This window comes from Agelaius tricolor, unplaced genomic scaffold (genome assembly GCF_023055355.1).
Source record: "Agelaius tricolor isolate 1412-34295 unplaced genomic scaffold, bAgeTri1.0.p SCAF_26, whole genome shotgun sequence".
NCBI classification, from domain to species: Eukaryota; Metazoa; Chordata; class Aves; order Passeriformes; family Icteridae; genus Agelaius; species Agelaius tricolor.
This window is the reverse complement of record NW_027269286.1, coordinates 7,628,825-7,652,826: the sequence shown is the minus strand read 5'-3', so window position 1 is coordinate 7,652,826 and position 24,002 is coordinate 7,628,825. Positions and strand designations below refer to the sequence as shown.

The 24,002-nt window shown below is 37.4% G+C and overlaps 1 protein-coding gene across 2 annotated transcripts in view; it reads right to left on the bottom strand.

Annotated features, from left to right (window-relative positions):
- VWA8 (von Willebrand factor A domain containing 8) overlaps positions 1-24,002 on the bottom strand; it is a 183,239-nt gene that overhangs the window by 4,733 nt on the left and 154,504 nt on the right. For both annotated transcript variants that reach the window (XM_071448324.1, XM_071448325.1), the window contains 6 exons: positions 18,426-18,534; positions 17,524-17,680; positions 14,701-14,809; positions 9,894-10,019; positions 7,918-8,076; positions 1,144-1,242 (listed from right to left, as the gene is read on the bottom strand). In XM_071448324.1, coding sequence (XP_071304425.1) covers positions 1,144-1,242; positions 7,918-8,076; positions 9,894-10,019; positions 14,701-14,809; positions 17,524-17,680; positions 18,426-18,534 — 759 coding nt within the window. The remainder of the gene's footprint in view (positions 1-1,143; positions 1,243-7,917; positions 8,077-9,893; positions 10,020-14,700; positions 14,810-17,523; positions 17,681-18,425; positions 18,535-24,002) is intronic.

The window sequence follows — 24,002 nt, the reverse complement described above, 5'->3', positions numbered from 1 at the left end:
AACACGTCAGATGGCTTTAGGAACAAGCATTCATTTCAGCTAGCACAGGAGGGAGTCACTATTCAGTACTGCTGTGCTAGGGGATCCATCAGAAATGCAGACAGTGCTCCAGATAGAAAAGAAGATGCAGCTTTTTGTACACAATATGTCATATTTTAAGACAGGTAGCACTTCTTAAAAATGCCAGTTGGTCAAACAATCAAAACCCACACAGGGACCTAATTAGACTGGGCCTTAGGGAAGGTAAAATACTTTGGTCAGCTGCAGTTTGAATAGATACATTCCTATGTATTTTAAGAAGAAAACAGGTTCCTAATGCTGCAAACAGTTCCTGCATGTTCCTAATTTGCACTGGACTCCCAAATCCTAGTAGTGTCTTAGTTATTATCAAATATCTGATTCCTGACAGTGGCAGTCACATTTAAAAATGATAAAACATTTTGTTTGAGCTGTTACAAAACAAATACACCATATTCATCAATGAAGCTGTTACCTATGTAGAAGGCCAGGAATTTTAGATGTTACTAAATCAGGTTCTTCTAACCAAAGGAGCTATTTCAAAACTAGTTTTTGAAGGAAGCTCAGATACATGCTTCCAGCCTATCAAGCTGCCAACCACGTAAATCCTACAATATACTTAGTTTTTCTTCATCCTACTATAGAAAAATTTTGGTGAATACATTCACTTTGCCATTGTGATTTAACATGTTTCCAATTTAGCACTGACACATTTTCCCAATGCTACTGTGATGCATTACTTCTTGAAGGTACCACGCTAAATCACTGACCTGGGATCCCTCTGCAGTTTTGAATGAGTCACTTGTGCTCTAATAATATCACATGATTTGGGCAGAGCTATCTATATCACCATATAATCTCTGGAACTTCCCCTATCCTTTGACAGGAAGTCAAAATGACACATTTAGGGCGTAGAAGTCCAGAATAAGGCATACCCAGCTTCTACTATTTTGGCACAATTTGTTTTCTGCCATGTCTCTATAAGGTCCTGTATAAATTTAAGGAAATACACAGATTTTTGCTTTCTTGTCTTTATTTTACTATCCTCATGTTTTGTATTCTGTGACCTGCCTACAATTTTATCTTTGCAATCAGAAAATCTTTAATTACCAGCATCAATTTTACCTTAAGAATCTCTAATCTTTGCTTATTGTTCTTGGGAACTTTGTCACTCCCAACCAAGGCGATGTTGAAGCCATCTCCCGAATGTCCAACAATGTCGTACTACAAGAAAGAAACATCATCAGTCACCTGTTAGTCACAAAAGGCCCTTGGCTCACAATGACATAAGACAGATCAAAGGCAATTTGCAATTTTCAACAGAAGACCCCAAATACTGTTCCCTGTTTCTGTCTATGAGCTGTTTAAGGGAACTACTTGCAATTTCTCACTGACACGAAAACATAGGAAAGAATTGCCAAATAATGAAATTAAGGAACAGTTCCTTATTTCCATGATCTGTTTTTCACATCATCCCACCAACTGCAGAGTGGTGATGTGTAAGATCAAGACCTTGCCCTCTCACATTGTCCATGTATTTCTTTTAAAGCAGCAATTTTCATCCTCTTGAGTCTGACAAACAAGAAGCACATTGTTTGAGAGTAGCTCCTAAGTTTGATGAATCTTTTTGGTGACCTCATTCTGCTCTGAAAAAAAAAAAGTATTACAAATCCCCTTTCTTGAAAATCAGCACTCCTTATTTTTGTGCATAACAGATCAAAGCCATTGCTGAAAGTATGTGGAGAAGTGAATTCCAAGAGCCCCTGTATGTTTTCAAAGGAGATAGTGTGCACATCATTCTCCTGTGAGATGCTGCAAAACTGACATGTAGAACCACAATAGTTCAAATATCCTGGTGAACAAATAAAGCAATATTGCAAAGGCCTCTGTTTCATGTGAGAGTTTCATTGTTGTTACATGAAAACCAAGACAAGCTGAGTTATGGCAAGGTCCTGACCTGCCCTTTGTGTTGTGGATGTGGCAGCCACCCCAGGGAGAATTCATGAGCAGGACAAAAATGGATTTAAGAGTTGCCTACACCAAGCAAGAGAGCACAGTGTACAGAATCTGAGCCCAGAGAGACCTGAGCTGGTAATTCCTCAACATGAACATGCCTGTATTCCCCCCTGCCTGACTGGGAGCTCTGATGCAGTATTTTACCTTTCTGTTTTCTTTTTTTCAAGTACTGTTACAGGTTCCTGCTGGGTTCACCATCCCTAATTCCCACATAATCATTTGGTAAAAGGCAGGTCTATTCCTCACAGCTTTTCTGTCTTTTCTTTCCTATTGAAAGACACTTTATTTTGTATAAGTCAGCTCCTAGAGAGAGGAGAAATGGCAGTCTTTACAGACAAAGCTCTTTTTGTTTCCACATCACTAATTTGCTTAAAAATGTATCAAAAGAAAGCTAGAGCAGCTGGAACAACATTTTTAAAGGTGACACCTCGCTCTGTTAAAGACCAAATATACCACATACTGCAGATTATTTCACCCAAGGTAAGACCATTTTATGACAGCCCCATGTAAACCAGACTTCCTTCCCCTAGGAAATCTTTATATAATCTAGTCCCCACACAATCCCATTTCTTTCTGCTCCATTGGCTTTTCCCATTTCTGCTCTCTTCAACTCTTACGTGCCTAGTATTTGGTACCAAGCCTCACCTAAAGCTTGCTGTCTGCCACATACTTTCTCTTCAAAACCTATTTCTTATCACCAATAATGCTTCAGACTCTCTCTTTATGGATATGAAGACATGGCAAATGAAAATAAATTTTGAGAATAATGTTGGGGTTACATACAGCATGCTTCCTAAATAAAACAGGAATATATCCTGCTTAATAAAAACTGAACCACACACAGGGAATGTGTGCATGAGTTTTGTTTTAAAAATTAGAGACTATTCAAATCAGAGGAACTAAATAAAGCACAGGTTTAATGGAGCAGAAAATATACAGTGCTCGTGGTTCTTATGCAATGTCAGAAATGCCCACACATCTTCAGGGTAGGCTCTTAATTATGAAACCTTGCACATCCTCTGCTGAGCAGTTTTGCATTCAGTATCACTTTTAAATCAACAAACTAATGATGTAAAGCAAAATGCTGCCATTCTCCTGTGTAAAAAGGCTGATCCCTTCATAGAGGACTCCTTCCTGGATGTCTCCCACTGGCTGTCCTTGTGTCAGCTCTGCCATACTGAGTTCATGGGAATAAGCCAAACTTTGCTGTTTGGAAATATCATTGTGGTTCTTGACATACACTAGTAACAGACCAAGCTTTCATCTCAAACAGTCTGAGTTTAAACTCAGTGTGACAGCCTGTGTAAGGGGAATTGTTGTATCTCCTGATGAAACCCTAGATGTTGACCCTACAGCAGGGCCCCCTCCACATTCTTGCACAAGGCAGGAACAGACAACCTGGTTACAGGCAAGGCGAGGCTGAAATGACCTGAACAAACTATTGCAGGCATGGGAAGGCATCCACCTGGGAACATCATGTCCTGTCTGCTCCCTGCTCAGAGAGCTGCTTATTATTCTTTGTGTGTGCCCATGCATGCACCCGATATGATACGTGTGCTTATCTTTAGCAGATGTTATCAGTTTCCTTGTTTCTTTGCTGACAGCTTACTATGCTATTTGTGATTTCAAAAGGTTTGGTGAGGCAGCAGGGAAGAAGTGGCTATTTGATTCATCCTGACTGCTGCATGCTGGGTCAAGTAGGGCCTCCTGAACAGAGTGAGATCCTGCTGCGCTGGGGAAAAGAGGAGCTGTGGTCAACAGCCCTCATGTGCTGGTCCTCATGGTCCTCTGATCCCTCTGGAAGCCAAGTCAAGGACCAGGAGTAGCCAAAATCTAATGAGTGTGAGTTTGGTTTTGGGAAGCTCAGCTCCCCAAACTGTGAGGCTGGATGAGTTCACAGCAAGGGAATGTAGCTGCACTGACTTGGATTGACTTAAATCAACATAAGACTGCAGGCTGGGAGACACTCCCTGGGAGGGGGGAGGCTCACAGCAAAGTTCTAGACGTGACAAAAGAGACATGTTTGCCCAGGGGAATGTATGGAATATGTCACAATTTAGGAAAACAGAGTTTGGGAGAGGAGCAAAACTGGAGCAAAGAAGCTCACTCTGAAATGGCAAAGAAATAAAATCTCTCCTGCAGGAAATTATTACCTCCTCCTGATCTGTGTTCTAGTAAATGAACCCTTAGTGATTTCATATTTCCTTGGTGCACTCATTGTAAAGAAAAGGCACAGACAGCTCCTCAGTCCTGGTCAACTTGCAACCCCAACACATGCAGGCACATGCAGACTTTGTCAAAACCAGTTTCCTTCCTTTGCAGTAGCTAAAGACGAGCACAGAAGAAGGGCCTTTGAAAAGCAGGGATCCAATCTAATGCTTTTTCCCCATAAATTCCCTAAGGAGGATTTATGTGGATGGAGTTACAAGTGAGAGAAAAGCTGTGATACAATCTTACTTGAAACTGACTTCGGTTGTCTTTTACAAAATTGCAAGCAAAGGCTCTCAGGACAAATCCAGAAGCAAAATATATTTGCCATAGTGCAACCTAATCGAAATAATATATTATTGTGGTACACCAGAGCTTGTTTTTCAATAGCCTCAGGTACACTGAGACAAGGACTGCTCTATTCAGGGTACACAACATGTAAACATGCATCTCGAAATAGCATCATTTTGTTGGTTTCTTTCCATAGGAAATGGTTAATACAATCTCTGTTCCACTGCCACATTTTGCACTGAATGGATGGTTGCTGCTGCCTGAAATGGGTAAAATGGAAGACTTTGTCTTCTGCAGCTGCCATGCCAAAAGGTTTCATTTCTGAAAGCATTTAAAAAGCTGAAAGAAGATGTGTACTGAATGTAAAAGGCAGTGTGAATTAGACTCTGCTGGAGGGCTAGATCTTTATAAATTCATCTCTTCTTTGGACAACATCGAACATTCTATTTTTCTGAATTGATTTTAAACCTTTTGTTTATTATTTAAAATAACTATTCTGCCAAACATGTGGACCATTTCTTCTTTTCCTGAATTAGCAATGCTGCCTCCATAGTAAATTTTACAAACACAGAATGCTAGAAGAGGCATATAAAATCTTCAATATCCCTTTAATATAGCTATAAATAACAATTCAGGCTTTTCCTACCAGTTACATAATATGCTATTTACTGAGTCACAATATTTTTAAGGCTTCATAAAATTGTTGTTGGATAATTTACTGGACATGCCTCCTCAATCTGCCATTATGTGTGCAAATCACACATAACGGGGATGATATAACAGTAACTGGGCATGATATAAAAACATACAGTTTGTGACAGGCATAGTACTACCTCAGATAAAAAAGAGAACTTCTGTGCATTGTCAAACAACTGGCACCTAAAATGGGATGTTCAGAAGATGGGCCTCCTCTTTTCCCCTTGACAAGGAATGATTCACTACCTGCACTTATGGGAAATGGAAGTAGGGAGGATGTCCCACATGAGCATAAAAAGCTGAAAAATACCTGCTGTACTTGTCTGACTTTATAAATGGTAACTTCATTACCTGCTTGGTGCAGTCACATACCCAATACTCAGCTCTTCTGTAAAAGAAGGCAAGAAGAAACTATTTTCTACCTTCACTCAGTGCTGTTAAGATCATGAGACAATCAACATCATCCTTGATACCAAGGGGTACCACCCATGGGGAAAGCTCAGCTGGGTAGGATAAAACAGCCAAGAAAAAGCCCATCTGATTAATTCAAAACTGTATGTAGCAGAGAAGTAAACCAAGCACCATCAGAAAGGTCATCCTGAGCAAAACCCAGGAATTGCTTTCCAAAGTCTGCACTGCAGTTAGATAGCTGAAGAGAACTTTACTAATGTAAATCCCCTTTGCTTAACAAGGTAGATGATCCCCTTGGTTGAACACATGTTTTACAAGATTCCCCTCAAATCTGCAGCATATGTTGTTGTGAGCCATGCAGATGGGGCTACAGCAGGAACAGATAACAGCAGGTTATCTGAAGGCCAAAAAAGTCTATTTTTATAAAAACAGGGAAGAAGAGAATAAGGAAAAGGAAGAAATAAAAAAGTGATAAACTGCAAATTTTTAATTGAACACTACAGAGTCGTGTGTTCTTTTTCAAATGGTTTCTCTCCTAGAGATGAGAAATGTGTGCTACTTTTGCAGACATACCAAACCTTCAGCTTTGTCCTGAGAAAAATCAGCACTGTCATGCAAAGTGTCAAGAGCTGAACAGAACAGAGTCAGTGATATTTTGAAAAAATCACTGCCTCTCCTGCTCTCTGAAGCCTGACCCATAGATTTTAAAGTCACAGAACTGAAGTGAGTTTGTAATGATCTTAACTAATTCTCCACTGTGTCCTGACTGCATGTCAAGTTCTACATGTCATTCCTTTAGCATGCACTTGAGGGTTCTGGGTTCTCAACTTTAGAGCTGCACTGGAAAGAAGGACAAATGGCTATCTGCCATTGTGTTACATCCTTCTCCAGTGTTATCACTTTCTAAGCCATCTTCCTCAGCTGTGTGAATGAAAAATAATTTATTGCTCAAAATTAGAGCAGAATGAACAATTGTCCCCTGGTCACCATTTCTGTTTTAGTCAAGGCTTTATCAGCTTCTTGATTTTTCTCTCTTCCACACTGAGCAGTCCTTACTAAGTAACTTGCTTAGTTACTTAGTCATTCCTTGTACAGGGACACTTCCATACCCTTTGCAATCTTTGTTACCCTCTTTTCTTTTTCATCTCTACAAGGACTTTTGTGAGATGGGGGAGCAAAATTGCACACATTACTCCTAAAGTGAATGCACTATGGATGTTTATAGCAACATTCTCATGTATTCTCCTTTCTTCTCTCTTCTTTCGTTAATAGTTTAGAACATTCTATTAACTTTTTTGACAGCTGGTGAGGACAGAGTGTTCAAAGAGCCCCACAACATAATTACAAGACATCTTTGTTGGGCACCAGTCTATAGCTGGGAGTGAGGACTAACAGAAAGCTGAGACTTTCTCACTGTGTATTTAAGATCAAAATTATTTTCTTCCACCTGCAATACTTTATATTGAAAATCACTAAACATCACCTACCATTTTACTTCCCAGTCACCATTTATGGCTAGGTCCTTATCCAACTTCTTGTAGCTGGATTTCCCTTGTTATTTTCTCAAATAGCTTCATATATTTAGCAACTTTTGTCACCTTTTCATCCCCTTTAACAGATCACTCATGTATATACAGAACAACAGAACAGCATGGCACAAATCCCACCACAGCTCCACCACTAAAAAATGACCACTTAGGATGTTTCTTACATTTTTAGCAGTAGTTTGTTTATCTAAAGGATTTCTCTTTTATCCCCAAAAGCCTCTGCCAAGGGACTTTGTCAATTGCTTTTGGCTGAAGAGACTCTACCTACCATTAAATAAAACCTAGTGTGTTTCAGTACAAGAAATCATTTCTTGCTTTCAGTTAACTAGAAGAGACAAAAAAGTCTGGTCTCTTCCCATGACCAAGTGCTGCTCTGTGCACTTGGGGTGGATGGAAGGACATCGTATCTCTGCATGTCCTGAAGCTCATATTTACTTGTATTCTATAGGCTTCAGTGTTTCTTCTCAAACAAACAGATAAAACCAGAAAAAAACCCCAGCAAATCTCACTAAATCAAAGTCTTAGATTGAATACTCCCCTGCTGAAATGTGTAATGCTTCCTACCCTCTCATTAGTATTATTTTTCAGGTTGCTAGAAATAGATTAATGTCTTTATTTCCTTGTGGGAATGAATAATATTCTTTGGCTAGACTGACTGCTGAAACACTTTTTCCAGTGCTGCACACAGGCTGTGCAATAACCCCAGAGCTCCCAGCCCAGCTGCAATTACCTTGAATTTGTGCTCATAGTTCTCAAAAGCTTCCATGACCATGCAGACGGCCTCCATGGAGCGCTCCAGGCGCCCATCCACGCCGTTGAAGCGGTACATGCTGCCCGAAACATCCACCACCAGGCGCAGGCGCTTGGGCTTCTGCTGGGGGCTCCCCGGCTGCCAGGGAAACACCACAGAACTCAACCCACCAGAAATGGGAGAGCAACAGCAGTAAAAATAAAATATTCCAAAAGGAAACCCAATGCACTTTGCAAATCAAGAAAATTTTATCCAGTAAACACTGTTTGGTTTTGCTGTTGGAGTTTTTTTTTTCAAGAACAAAAAACCCAACTGTTTTTCTATTTCAAACCAGTTATCTGACAGATAACTCAGCTCATTGCTTCCTCTTACCTTCAATGACTGGAAACAAAATACCTCAAAACATTCCACACATGCTTGTCAGGAAAAAATTTTTCTGTTTCAGTTTTGATTCTTAACATTTTATTTCAGTAAAGAAATTCTCAAATTTGGCAGAAGGAGCTCTTTCTGCTCTTTTCTGCCATTTCATAATGGAAATGCTTTTCCTTGGCATGCAATACTAACAGTGACTGTATATGACTGTAAAAACTTGTCTGCTGAGGTTAATAACATTCCAAAAATGTTTGAAATCTTGTTCTGATTAACTACTAGTTCATGAAGTTCCATCTTCATTCTAATGCTGAAACCATTCATTCTTTCTGAAAACAAAATCCATCTGTTCTAACAATTTTTGGCACAGTACATTGAAGGGAGGTGTTTTATTTAGCATGCAATGAGATGTGTCTGGATTAAAGTATGAGGCTATTAAAGATGACCTGACAAAAAAACCCCAGTCACAATATAAAAAAATAGCTAAAATGTTCCTTTTACCTGTAAAGGATTTCTGTCCTTTTTTAATAGACTGTGGCATCCCTGCCCTCCCAGAAACAAAAGAAGGCCCATTAAATCCTACGTTTTTTTCCTAATGGAATTATTTTTACAAAGCCTTAAAACTGATACATTGAGTAAATAAATTTTGAAAAAATGAGAATTGATGTTTCAATCACTTTTCCCTTACTGGTCTTTCATACAAGCAGTGGCAAATTCCATAAATCATTCAAAGCAACCTAAGGACCAAATAGCATAAAAAATAATACCAGGGATTTATCACATATGGGTAGCTGACATGCAAAAAGATGCTGTACTCAGCCATGTAACAAAACCAACTTAGTGTACTTAAAAATTGCAATCTGTCATTAAGTATTACTGTTAAATATTATGGACTAGCCCCACTAGTTTTGGCCAGGTTTAGTTGGTCTGATTCAAGTGGTTTCTCTGTTGCTGACTCACACAGATCTAACTGCAAAGCCTTTTAAGGAATGGCTGAATCAGGTTATAGGACAGTCAACTTTATCATATCTTAATGGCTTTTCCCCACACTTTCTTTTCTATTATAATTTTTATTCTTGTAAATCCAAGTATCTGTGGAAGTTGAAATTATTTTTATACCAGGAATAAGGAAAATACATTTATAAAGCGCTTTTTTTTAAACTTCCAAAGGGATCAGCATATTTGTTAACAAAAATTAAGCTAGTGAGAAAATATTTTCCTTTTTTCTATAAAAGCAAACAAAATAAATGTTTTCTTCTAATTGCCTTCTGATCATTAAAATACGAAACAAGGACATAAAAAAACTGTTGCACTGGATCAAAACTTAGCACTGCCTAGATTGGTGTCCTCCTTCTGAGGGTGGCCAACAGGAAATATTTATGCAAGACTATAAGAAGAGGTACAGCAAATTTTCCATCCAGTGGTTGCCTCTGTGCCAGGGACATCCCAAGCCAGAGATATTTTTCTGAGTTTCTCATCCATATAACCTACTCAATCTCCAAAGAGATGCACTGTACAGCCACTATGAAATCAGCAAACTGGTTAAGCTCTTCTCCACCTTTCCCTGGTTCTTGTTGGACACTTACTTGTGGCTCAAGTTCTCCACGTCGTTTATATATGGCTTTTTCTCCTGTCAGCCCATCAATGATTTTGGCATCATCTAGCTCTCCAACAGCTTGGTGTCTCAGCCATTGTCTTTCTTTACCCTTGGCCTACAACAGAAAAGATGTGATGTGAGTGTGTGTCAGACAATGTAAGGCCTACTGCACATGACATACACATTAATTTCTTTGTAATGATGTGATAGTTTTGGCGTAAGTCAAAGAAATCCAAAAACGTGTTCGCAGCTGTTCTGGTCTTCTCTGAAAGAGAAATCAACACTGACAAATAACATGTTCCCTCTGTAACCTGGTCTTTTTTCAGTAGTTTCATTTATGGGAGTATAACTGGGAACTGCAAAAATGTTAACCCTTCCTCTTGCGAATATGCTGAAAATGTGTGTGGAAGGCCTGTTCAGATACACATACAATTGAAGGGACGCACAACCTGACCATTTGTTAGGTGTTTTCAATACACACAGAACAAGAAAAAGTCATTGGGTGACTTAAAAAAATAAACAGTATCCATTTTATCCACTTTAGGCAATGGTAAATGGTTGCTTTTAAAACAGTATTAACAGTATAAACTAATTACATATTCAAAAAAACCTACTTTTAAAATCGTCATACTCAAGAGACAGTCCAATAAGCACTTCTTTTGTTTTAGTTGAAAAGACATTGGTTATCTACAGCCTGACTTGATGAAAATACATTACAATCCATGAACTCAAGCATTCATGGAACTCCTGTACACAGAGCATGCAGTTAAGATTGAAGATTTAAGTGTTATAATATTATAAGCAACATATTTAGGCGTGTTTTCTAAGGTTAGCTTCATCATACATAAGGCAGAATAGGTTCATAATACATGAGATTCCCTAAAGACAGCAAAGTCTGTATATGTGGGGTTTATGGTTTATTTAATTTGTTTAAATCTTCTTGTCAAAATTGCACATCCTAGTAGTAAGCCCAACAAGGAAAGACAATTTTGAATTTGTCTACAGATAATGGTTTTGCCCTCTCAGCAAATTTCTGGTCAGCAACTGGAGGAAAATCAAATATCCAACAGGACTCAAACTACCTTAAACATTGACTTCAGGAATGAAAATCAATTCTTCTCTGATGAGCAGGAAGTCTTATATTACAAATCCTCAGTAAACTGCAGGCCTGGGATTTGAAAGGATGAATCTTTATAGTTCTTTACAGGCAGGTAATGACTTCAGGTTCAGAGAATCTTTGATTTTGCTTTGGACTAAATGTATGAGGTTTTGTTTCAGTGTGTAGAGAAGGAGTTCTGGACTTCAGACTACTGCCTATATTTACTCAAGATTAATGGACTACTTGCCCATGAAAATAAGTGGGTAGAAAGACTACAAAGCCACAGAAAAATATTTTGATTAACAAAATCAAAAGCTTTACACATTCTTCCTGATGGGAAGGAAAAACAATGTTTCCCAAAAAACATGGAAACCTCAGCCTTTTAGTAAATCACAGAAGGGAAAGTTGAAAATATTTCTGAGGTTGTGAAATCACCAATTGCGTTTTCTGATACATTTCCACAGTGCTGCAGTCAACTGAGCTTTAAGCCCCTTTGGCAGTGGGGCATCCATGAGTGTTTGTACCACCAACTAAGAATTTCTACTATCATTCAATATGCCTGGGGTGAAAGTTAAATTCCTTCTTCCATAGGATCACTGATCCCTTTGTTGCCTTCAGAGTTGCATAACATTCACCTGTGAATTCCTAGTGACCTCTATGTGTCCCACCAAAAAAACCCTTTAGTTTAAAAGCATTTACAATTTTAAGAGAAAACCATCACTAATATATATACACACCTTATTTTGATAATATATATACACACCTTTGTCTGTAAATGTCAGAGAAAAAGTTGTGTATGTGAAGTTATCACACCTAAATATGTAGCTTGTAATGGTAGAGGATGTATTAAACACTGCCAGTTGTGGTCTGCATTTGTTTCTGGGAAAACATTACACAAATGTTCCCTTAGCTTTCAGAAATCATGAAAATACTACTGACAGGGCACAGGGTTTTTCATATTTCCAGCTTTCCAAGCCATGCCTATTATAGGACTGCTACTATTTTACTGTTGCTGCTGTGACCAGATGTTCCTACATGATCTAAATCAGGCAGTGCCCAGCAGGCTCAGTAACTCAGGCTCAGGATTGCCCAGTTTAAATGTAGGGGCCTAAATGATGCTCAGAAGCTACAGGGACGGTTGCCCCTAGTTTTCTCTGCAATAATCAATAATCAGAGAAGTACTTTCTGGAATGCAAGTCACCTCACATTAAAGAAGGTCTTTCTGAGTGACTGACTGACCATAACCTTTTGAATTTGGAGTTCAAACAGACAAGCTTCGGGAGAGAGAAGAAAGAGCCCATCAGTGACAGGATTTCCTGGACTTCTGGCTTTGCTACTTCTACAGAAGACAAACAAAAACTCATTATGTTTTGATAATGTTGTTCAAAGAACTGACAGAGATCAGCAAGTTATAAAAAGCAAAATGAACAATGAAATTACATTCTCAGACTATGTTTATGTATCACTTTGAAGGATCTGCCTATTCAAAAAATTTCTTTCTGCTGCTACTAACTTTTGGCAAGTCATAGACAACTGGAACCATATCCCAGCCTCTTGATTCTAGGGAGGTAAAATTTAATCAAATTAATATATTTTAAACAAACCCACAAAAATAACAGTAAAAAGGCATACATTAAAGGGAAAATCCAGGTTAAATGAACATGGGCAACATATTTTGATTATGTGAACACAGTTTGAAACAAAGCAAACTCAAACTTTTTTCAAAAGCCAAACGTTTTCTACTGAGATGGTAAATTGGGATTTTCACAAAGTTAAAAACACACAGACAATCTGAGTTGCAAATTTTACTGCAATGAACTTTGCCATTGGTTTCTTACTTGAGATATGAGGAATGACTGACTGACAACAGAAAAACTGTTCTAGTTGAGAACTCAGGGTGTACACAGGACTATACAGAAAATAATGGGAGACAGATGCACAGTTCTTCATGAGGGCTGGATGAATTACCATGCTGAAGAATTCAAACAACTTTTTTTCCCTCTCAAAAATGTCACATGAAATGTGATGTACTCAGCTTCCTTATTAACAAAAGGCATTTTGCAACTAATCAACTCCTATTGTAATTTATCTTCATTTTCCTAGTTCATCTTCTAATAAAATCCTTACCAAAATCTATATAAAATTTATAAAGTTAAAAATTTTCTTTCACTATTGTTCTTATTCTTTGCCTAGGTCTTTCAAATTCAGTGATTTGTTTTATTCATCGTAAATTACATTTCCTAACTTTGTGGTTAGCTGTTACAGGTTTTAGCAGGAAGTTAGCAAAGTCTCATAAAATACTGCAGCTTATAAGACTTTGCCTTGATATTAAAATGACCTTTTTGAAAAAAGCAAGAGGATATGCCTCCTTATATTAAAATATGTTATTTTTTTATTATGGTTAACATGACCCCTGAATGTAAGGATTTTGACTTCAAGGGACAGATAAGACCGACTCAAAATTACTTCAAACTGAAGATTCATATATTAATTTCATACCCAGAGTTTGCTTCCTATAGCATATGTGCTAAAAATCCACCTAGATATAAATGTTGTAGACAAAACTGAGGTTTACATCCAATTTTTTTTCAACAGAGACCTGTCTTTATAAGCCAAAAGTCTGTGTCCTGAACTGAAGCACATATTAAGTACATGAATCACCTAATTATGCCCAACTTAAATGTTCATTATAGGAGGAGTTCTCTGAATTGGTACATTCATAATAAAACTGGCTAATGGTTCTTTGTGTATATATGTGATTATAGTAATGCTGTTGCAGCTATAAAGGTTTAAAGGTAAAAATAAGGCAAAGAAATATAACCCTTCTTACTTGCAATACCAGGGGATTAGCTTTCTTTAGCCAGGAGGAGGCTGTTTATCATACAGACTGATTTCCTTCTGTATTTCAGTTTTATTGCTTAAGACACAGCACAGTGATTAATAAACTAAGGTGTATATATACACTAGTGGTTAGTAGCCCTCAATAGAAATACTTATAATCAAATATGTCTTATAAGGAGTAAATCACTTTTCCTTTAATTTTCACTGAACATTAGCAGATGCCTCCTAGAAACAATGCACTTACAATTTTATTTACCCTGTATATGAACATTAGTATTAAAAAAACCCAGAACAACCACCACTCCAGTTACCAGAAGAAAGGCAAACTGGTGATTTTAGTGAGTTTCCACTTAGGAGATTTGGGCTATACCTATTTCTATTACCAAGAATTAAAAAAAAAACTGAGAAAAATAAATGTTTTCAGCTGCATATGTACTAAAGCTCCTAACTGGAGTAGGTGCCTCTTTTAACATCCGTAGCATTTACACTTCACAGCTAAGAAATACTCTTGGACTGGAGGTAACGAAAAAACTCAGCTCTCCACGCCTTCACAAATTCTTTTCATAATGTGTAGTAGTATTTTCTGTCACAAAACTGTGCTCCTGAGTAAGTAATCTTTGTAAGGTGTGGAACGGGAATAATGGAACATGTAGCGATGAGCACTGGGATTCATTCACATGTAGGCTGCCTTTTAAAACAGTAATATGAAACTGTTTTTCCTAACTGATTATAACCTGAACTTGCTTTTAGCCTTCAAAGGTATGATACCAGATGTTAACAGGATATCAGCAGGATAGTATTTGGGGCCTAATGCAATGACCTCCCTGTAGTCCTTTATCAGAGAATCTAAGATTACCTGCAGATTGTCCAAGATGATGCGGAGTGACTGAACTTGACGTCGGACTGCTCCAGAGAACCTTTCGTAAGTTGATGCATCATATTCACTCATTTGAATCTCTTTCAATCTAAAGGAAAGAAAAAGGAGCGAAGAACAGTTTAGGAAACATGCATATCTTCCATTTACTAATGTAAACTAAAAGTTTATTTACTTGGTAAAGGGAAATTTAGACTGCAACAAGAACACAGAAGAGATGAATCAGAGAAGTGGCAGCTGCTCTTGTGAATTTTTGATATGGCAGATGTTCACCAATGTCTACAGGGACTGTATCACATTAAAACTAATTAAAGTTACTAATATATCACTCTCTCCTAATATGCTTTAAAGTTTGAGAAGTAAATCAGAGGTTCTGAAAAATGTGATCAAATTTGAATGGTTTTGTTGGCTAAGGTGTTGCTATCTGTACATAAAAGGATCACGAGTTCATTACTTCACTGTCAGAGTATTTTAAACATATCCTGATTCCTGCTTCAACACAAAGGTTAAGTAAAATACTATAAAATCTGTCCTTGAAGACTTAAAAATAGTAACTGTTTCAAATACTTTGTGCTTCATTAAATGAAGAAACCTTGAAACAAAGAAGTTTTAAATGAACATTAACAAAAACGTGCTTCCCCCATAGAAAATGAGTCATGCACTATCCTGTCCAGAGGCCTGTAGCAGAGAGCACACCTGCACCATGAAAACAGATACATGCTTTCTTTATAAGCAAAGATGTGTCCATTTCAAGTTCTGTCCCACCTTTTGAACAGCATAGCTTAGCAGAACAGGTGAAATTCACCATTGGAATGTAATTACAGAGGTCCAGCAGTGAAGAATGAGCGAGGAAACAGGCAGATATGCTGGGAGTGCTCACCATTCAGTATTTGCTGTGACCCAAAATCACTCAGAGAGGCAGCAGTCATGTACCTGCCCACCCCAATCCCCGTACGTGGCTGGGTTCAGTCCTGAGCTAAAACATATTGGCCTATCTGTTGGGCTATTGGCCCATATTGTACCCAGCCCATTTCAAACAAGCACTTCATAACAGCATAATCTCACAGTGTTTAAAAAAATACAGTGTTTTTCACTGAACTATAAATGAATAGTAAAGTATGTATAGGCTAATTTTATTTCTAATGGCAAGTTTTTATAACACTATCACAAGTTCATTGCCTGGATCATGAAGTATACCTGAGAACTGCTGTTTAGACCAACCCTTTGAAGATAATATTAAAATCAAACATCAAATCTTTGTTGTCTCTATTATGATGTCTTTTTCTATTTGAAGTTTTGCATACACATAGTCACTATAGGCAATTCTTATTCATTAGAGGCAGGAAAAAGTAACTTTTTTACTGCTGCGCATTTAATTTCATGAATCCTGCCAACAGAGTTCAGTATCTTCAGATCTATAAAAGAAACAAAAAGAATCTCAAATGCCATTTTACTTTGTTGTACTCTACATAAATCCAAAGTGAAAGATAGTTCAGAAAAATATAATGAAAAATACTGCATCTATTCCAGAATAGTTAATTTCATTTTTATCAAATAGGGCAATTTAAAATATTTACCATTAGAAATACTATCTAGCCAGGAAAGCATCAATAACTTTTATATGAAATTTCTCCTCTCCAGATAATCCTGTATAAACAAAGCAGTGAAATCTGCAGTTTCCTTTTTCTTTTTTTTTTCTGTCAGCCTGAGGACTACAACCTCCCTATTTTTATCTGTTAGTTCCCACAACCATACAAGTGATACAGAATAATGATCCAAGTCAAATGTGGTTTCATAATAGGCTACATTTGCAGCTGGTACGTGCCAGCCCACTTGGGTTTTGCAGGACAGGAATGGTTACCTCATGTACAGATACCCAGATTTTACAGGGCATAGCTGTACTGTTCCCACAGCATTTAGCAGCAGCCAGGAATTTCCCCTTTTCTCTATTTTAGTAAATCACCACACAGGCAGTAGAAACTCATCAAAGCTTGCCAGGTGGACATATGCACAGACAGGTGTACAGTATCCATGACCATACATATCCATAGTTTTCTATTATGAAGCAGCTCAGAAGCAATTTTGAAGAGGTGGGATGCTTTTTTTAATATAAAATACCAGAGATTGACTTGAGAGTTCAGTTGGTGGAAGAAATCTGAATCTCTGTGCATATTCTGGGAAAGAGTAACTGGTAATCACACATTACACTCATGCTGAGAAGACCTGCTGTTTGTGTTAATTAGCTGCTGAAGCTTAATAGTTCAAATTACAGAATCACAGAATATTCTGAGGTGGAAGTGACCCACAAGGATCATCAAGTCCAATTCTTAAGTGAATGGCCCATACAGGGATCAAACCCACAATATTATTAGCACCATGCTCTAACCATCTGGCTATGGAGCTTTCAAACAGAAGCAATTTGCTTGAAGTGGTCCATTTTGAAAGACACTTATTAAGTGATTAATTCCTAACAACATACAATCTGGATTCATCATAATTCAAAGAAATGTTCATATAATCTATTTCTTTTAAAAAAGATAAACATTTACCTCCATCTCCTTCTTCATCTAGCTATGTTGTACTTTACAAAATGGCACAGTCATTTTAACATTGTGGCTTAATTCAATAAAACATTCCATACATCTTGCCCAGAAAAACTAAAGAACATGTGCTGGTAATCTCTGTTAAGTGACAATGAACAGTGTAAGGGAGCTGATAAATGCAGGTAAGAAAGAAAATTCTTTTCAGCCATCTTTTTCAAATTCTTCTGGGAAATGGAAAAGCAAAGAAAGACTTTCACATTACCTCTGTTTAAAGGCCTTTTCAGCCATCTCTCTAGCAGCTCTCTTAACTGCCTCAGGAACAGCATCCTTTTCAGCTTGGGACACTTGGTAAACCCTGTGGCCAGCATCCAGTCGATATGGCCCACCTTTGCCACCTAACCCAGCAGTGTCTCTCCCACCTAAGATGGTTGAGACAAAAAAACATTAGGAATAAACACTTGATAAAAAAATAAGAACAAATTTTCTTTAAAGATTCCATTGTCATCTACACACATTCCAAAAATGTTGTTAACAATCCCCAGTTGAAATATTTATAGTCAAAGGTTTTCAAAACCTAACAGCTATCATGGTAAACAAGAACTCCCATAGAATACTTGTGTTTATAGCTCCTTGAGACTTGATTCATAATGGTTTTCACACTGTACAAAGGGGAACCACAGAACATATAAATCTTGAACATCTCTTCAAAGCTCCTGGTCCCAGACTCTGTCTTCTCCCTAGAATTTGTTGGTTTAGACTGCTTCCAAATCACATTATCTTGTGACCACTATCATGACTTATTAGAATTAGGAGGTACTTTGCCTGTTCTGTGTACCTCTTGCCTACACTATCTGAATTTTTGCAGCTACAGGGACATTTAAGATAATGACTCAGCCTAGTTGCTGTGATTGCAGGCTTCTTGTTCTCTGTATGGCCAGTAAAAGGAAACAAAAAAAAAATTGAAGAAGAGATCTGCTACATACAGTTTAAGTTAGACATTGCAAATACTTCTTTTCTTTTACTGGCAATAAAGCAACCTTGTATTGGGTAAAATAGATCAGAGGACAGCTTTGTATAAAACCATTTTTGACTGGCACAGCATCTTCCTTAGATATCTGTCAATGATGAATTTAAAAAACCAAACAAACAAAAACAATGAAAAACCTGTTCCACCAGCCCACATATTTCCACCAACATGTGGCATGTTGGCTGGATCCACTTTTCCATGTTTGGGGGTGCTGACATCCAAACCACTTTCCCTCTCAATGGTTATCTGTAAAAGAGAGAGAGAATATTTCTTAGTAAATATAGTAAATAGTAAATATTTATTATAGTAAAGAAAATACCCTAACAACCTAATAATAACCACTAGGTGTGCAGAGCAGCTCTAGCACCAGCATTAGTTCAATACATGCAACATTCCACCTCGGAATAGAGCAGAGTAAAACAGGGCTCCTGAGTGGCACATTAGACTCACACCTGAACTAAGGCTCCTGCCACATCTGAACCCCTCTACATTCTGTTCATATCCACACCAGAAATTGGTTCCTGATAACTGCCCAACATAACTCAAAATCCCCCTGTAGACAGAATCACCTGCAGTTCAAACACTCCTCAGAGTAATGTACATCCACAGCACTGCACATCGATTTACACATTCCATGTGCACCCAACTGCAGCCCCACATTCCCTCTGGATGGGTAGATTGATGTTCCTTTCATGAACAGTGACCAAAGAAATGAGACTGGCCAGCAAATGGCCAGTTCAAATGACAAGCTCATGGAATTCTCAGCCCTGCTACCTGGACCCCAGAAGTTCTGCCATGTTGGGTTTCCCAGATCTGTCTGCTGACAGCACTTGTGGCACTGACTCACGGCACAGCTGGACACCAACAGCTGCCAGATGGTCAGGGCTGAGTCACTTTAGGCTGGGGCTGGACTTAAGTGGGTGACTGAAGGCAAAAATACTCCTTCCCATTAGGAACTCTGAGTCATGTAGTAAATCAGTGAATCATGTGTGAACTGCCCCTTACTAATCTTTTGTAATTTAATGCCACATTAAATTTTTTTAATGAAACCCAGTGACTGAGATAGAAAATTATTGTCTCTAACCACTTAGAATTAAGTTTCTTTTATCTACCATAACACATTTAATTCTCCAATGAATTTAGATGTCCCAATAACTATGATTTACTGCCTTCTCAGAAGTTCACTGGCATTATCAGGGTTTTCACTGTAGAGCAGTGAATTCACTGTCTTGCAGACTCAACTTCATGCTGACATGAATTCCACACATGTTTTTGAACTGAAAACATGTGCTCTAACAACACTGTCCTGGCAGCTATTCAAAACATCATTTTCTTTCCCTTTACAGAATTTATATCAATTCAAAGAGGTACAATACATCCTCTGTGAACCATGTCATTAGTGTAAAATCAAGATCTAATCTGCTAAATTACATCCATTTAACATTTGTATAGGGAGAAACATGTAACCACAACAGCATGCTACCCTTAGGGTTATATACTTTTTTTAGTTTAAGAGATCTCCTCTAAAATAAACCACTCTTTTTTTTTTTTTGCATCACTGGTAGATTTAAAAACTATCAAAAACCCTGGTTAACAAAAATTGCTGAATTTAGTTTAAAACAAAATTATAAACACAAAATGATAGTTTCAGCCTCATGAAACAAACTATTATTCTATAATGAGAAATATGAAATTAGGCAAAAATTTTACATGTTCATGTTTATGTATTTTTAATAGAAAAATATTACTTCTTCAAAAGAAAGCTCTATGAAACAAACATAACTATAACCAGTGATGCAAATGTCATATTCTATTTTTGTCAAGTTTTTCCACTGAAAAATTCCACTAAACATTTTGAAATACAAGCATTGTTTAAATCTTCAGAGAAAAGGTCTGTAGACAAAAGAGCTTTGGTGCTCACAAAACTTTCTGAAGTGTAAGTTGTTCACAAATAGTGGTTCTAGTACACATGCACTAGAAAAGTTTCTAGTATAAACTTATTTTCAATAATATTGATCTGATTAAATCTGATTAAAGCAGGTATTTGTAACTTGGAAATGGCACGTGGTTAATAGAAAGTCTTCAATCTTATAATGATTTTTTTGCTTTCTCTTCTTGAAAGGACACCAAACATCCAACATTTAATTTCTGTTAAAACTTCGAAAAAAATTGGTTGAGAAAGAAGAAAAGAAACAAGGGCCACAATCAGTCATAGCTTCAGAATGTGAGTTGTTTGCTGTTTTTCTTTTTATGTATAGTTAATAGCTGAATCGATAAAATAATTGAAAATTCAATGACACTGGAGCGGAACATCACCAGCAGATGTGTAAATGTCATGCCAGTGAATTGCAGCAGTTTCATCTACTTTTCTTTTAAGTATCACCTATGCAGACAAAAAGTAATAGAATTTTCCTAACTCTGAATACCTTAACAACCAATTTCTGTTAGCACTGGTTTGCTGGAGTAATTATTTTTCAAATTTACCATATACTTAGAAACTGCATTATATTAGCACATTGTAGAATCCTCTGAAGAGAATCTTTGGATATACCTCTCTGGTTTTTCTGTGAGCTCTTAGATAATTCCCTTACTGACTTGTCAGACTTTTCCTCTTCCCATTCCCATATGTGTGGAAGGTAATTTTACAAGTTTCGGGTAATTTTACAGCCAACAAATTGTCTCTACTCTGAAAGCACCTCTATAAACTAGAAGTTAGACTACCAAATACCAATATTAGGATTGAAGATATATTTTACAAATAAACAGTGAATCAATGAGCCTCAACATGAAATCAGAGGGAGGATCAGGAAAAAAACTGATGAGAAAAACTTTCAGATAATGATAAATTCTTCAGCATGATGAATATAAAGAGATGGAAGAGCCATAGGTAAGTCACCCCTCTGAGGACTGGAGGAATTCTTGACATTAGAAACTATTGGAACGGTAGATTTAAGGGGGAGAATCCAAAACTGGATGGATTAGGAACTTGAGAAACTGAAGATCACTCAGCAGGAAATATCTAGCTTGTCTAGAGTGAGAAGGAAGATAAGAAAAACAATATTAAAAGCAGAGAATGGACTCAGGAAAACCTAAAATCCACACTAGCTTTGCCAAGCTTGTCTCACTGTAATTTCTACAATGAGTTTTCTATTACTGTTATGATGGGTATTTTTCAAATATATAAATTATTTCCTTGCTTAAAAGCTGACCTATCCCCTCCTGAATATTTTCCATTTGAATCTAATTGCAAGACTTCTAGGAACCTTTTTCCTTTCAAAAAGTTTTGATTAATCACCCCTTCTTGAGAGAAATATGTGCTCTTCCTAGCAATACATGCACTGAAAGGCACTATTCATTACTGCACCATTGTGCAGATTCCATACTGCCTGGTGTGCATATTATGGCTTTGTGAAACAACACACAAATTTAGCCTTGCAGCCTTGAGCTGTGAGGCACAGGTCAGAGAAGAATAGCTGGGAAAACTGAATTTTTCCCTCTGAAAGTTCCTTTTGATTTCCAAAAAAACCCACTATTTCCAAAACATTCAAGGCACACGTTTCAATTGTAAGTTATCTAATCTGGTTTATATATATTGGTGATTCACAATCGGAGTGTGAAAGCACTTTTCCACTCCTTGTTTGGGAAGGTTTTTTTTCAAAGTCTTCATCACACAAGTAGCACAACTACCATCCTCTCCTGGAATACACAATTCTTATTTTATTCTCTGTGGAGTCCTAATTGTCAGTAATTATCAATGATCTTAGTCTCTGGTTTCAAATACTTTTGTTCTCTCATTTTCTTTCTATATTCTCAGGCACTTACAGCAATAGGTAATGACTACATTCATAACAACTTTGTGATGCAGGCTCTGTAGGTCTTTCAAATTCAATGAAACAAACAGAAATGTTGTGTGAGAGAATATGAACAGCTCAGGTCAGAAGGATGCCAAAGGAATGTGCTTTTCTTAAGAGGCAATGGCAAGAAAGGAATGCTTAAGAAAAAGCAAAATTAAGAAACAACAAATACCATGACTTGTTAATGCTTTGACTTAATTGTCTGGTCCTGCCTCTTACACATCCATTAACTCCTGACAGTAAGGGTAGCCAGGCAGGAATAGAACTAAACACTGATTTTACTTTCAGTGAGAGATACATCTGAACAACTTGCTCTAGATCAGTTCCTTCTGAAAAATATGAATGTATGACAAAATGCTTTTACATGCCTCCACTTTTTTTTCTTCCCCCTTTTCCTGACAACACTGTGATTCTCAGAGCAAACTGCAGAGAGAAAACTGATACAAATATATTCAGTTTGGAAACTAAGTGATTTTATCATCCTTCATGAAAAAGATAAAGAGGCTGAGAGAAGTCCATTACATGATTTACCACGCTCAACACCACAGTAAAACCAGATGTTTCACATCTGTGCCATACTTATGCCAAACAGCCATTAAACACATACCAATCTCTAATAGTGGCCACTGCAAAGATGAGTCAGAGGCTAGTAGTTTTGTCTAGACTTCAGCTGGTCAGACAAACTATGGCATACTGTATACTAAACAAATCCTAACTATCTTGGAAGTGGATCTAGAGCCACATTCATGCCAGTTAAGTGGATGTGGGATTGAGCTCTCTTGAATTCTGATGTAAAATGATCTAATTTAATAACATTAACCCCTGGAGAGTAAGGAAGCACTGGCATACTTTTGACACTTTCACAATCCCTCAGTAAGAGACAGAGGCTGTATTGAGGATCACACAGCTGACCCACATACACTGTGCATTGCCACTACTACAAGACACTGTCACAGCTATGGGAAGAAAAGAGCTTACATGAACCCATTAGAAAATAACCCACAATAAAAGCGTGGGAATTATGAAGACGGATGCTGTACTCCATTATTAAAATTATTGATGCCTCACACACCCCCATATTTCATTCTAGCATATGAGTTGTTTTCACAATACAGTACTTCCCTTTTGATTTCAGAATTAATTTGCTTCTAATGCATTGCAAAAAAAATCTCTCTGGCTCTCTGAGTAAAACTGACCAAAAGCATTATCAAATTTAGCTTCAGCTGATTTTGTGCAGGTGACCTTAATGATATTTTAGCATCCAGTAATCTTAATTGTACATTGCAGCAAAACTGAGAAGAAAAAAAAAAAACTTTAAAAAGAAGATTCATCATTTAAAGAGAGTCCTAAGCAGCATAACTGTGCACTTTTGTATCCTAGCAAGTACTATTCAAAATACATCTGCATTGAATGTATATTAATAGCTCTATTATTAACATGTTTATAATAGTACCCAGTGTAATGAGTAAAAGACTTTTAGCAAAGTCAACTGAATGAACATTTCAGAAGATCTATTATTCAGTCATTCATGTTTCAGATTATTAACAACATTCCCCCAAGTATGTTAAGTCATACATCAGCTCCTTATTCTTCAAGTCTGTTACCACTAACTTAAGACTAAGATTCCTCAAGTTGTATTTATTGTGGAGACAGGGAAAGAGAGGGAATTTCATCTTCTCCTGTCTTGTCCCACTTGAAATTTTATTTATTCCTGGCAGGTTTATGCAAGAGATTGAGCCAACAGCTTTCACTGTCCAAACCTCCATTACAGTTGTGTAAAAAGCTGGCTCTCTAAAAAAAAGGACAGAACATGTACTCAGACTTAACTGCTGGCAGATGGAGAACTCGTGGTTACAGGTT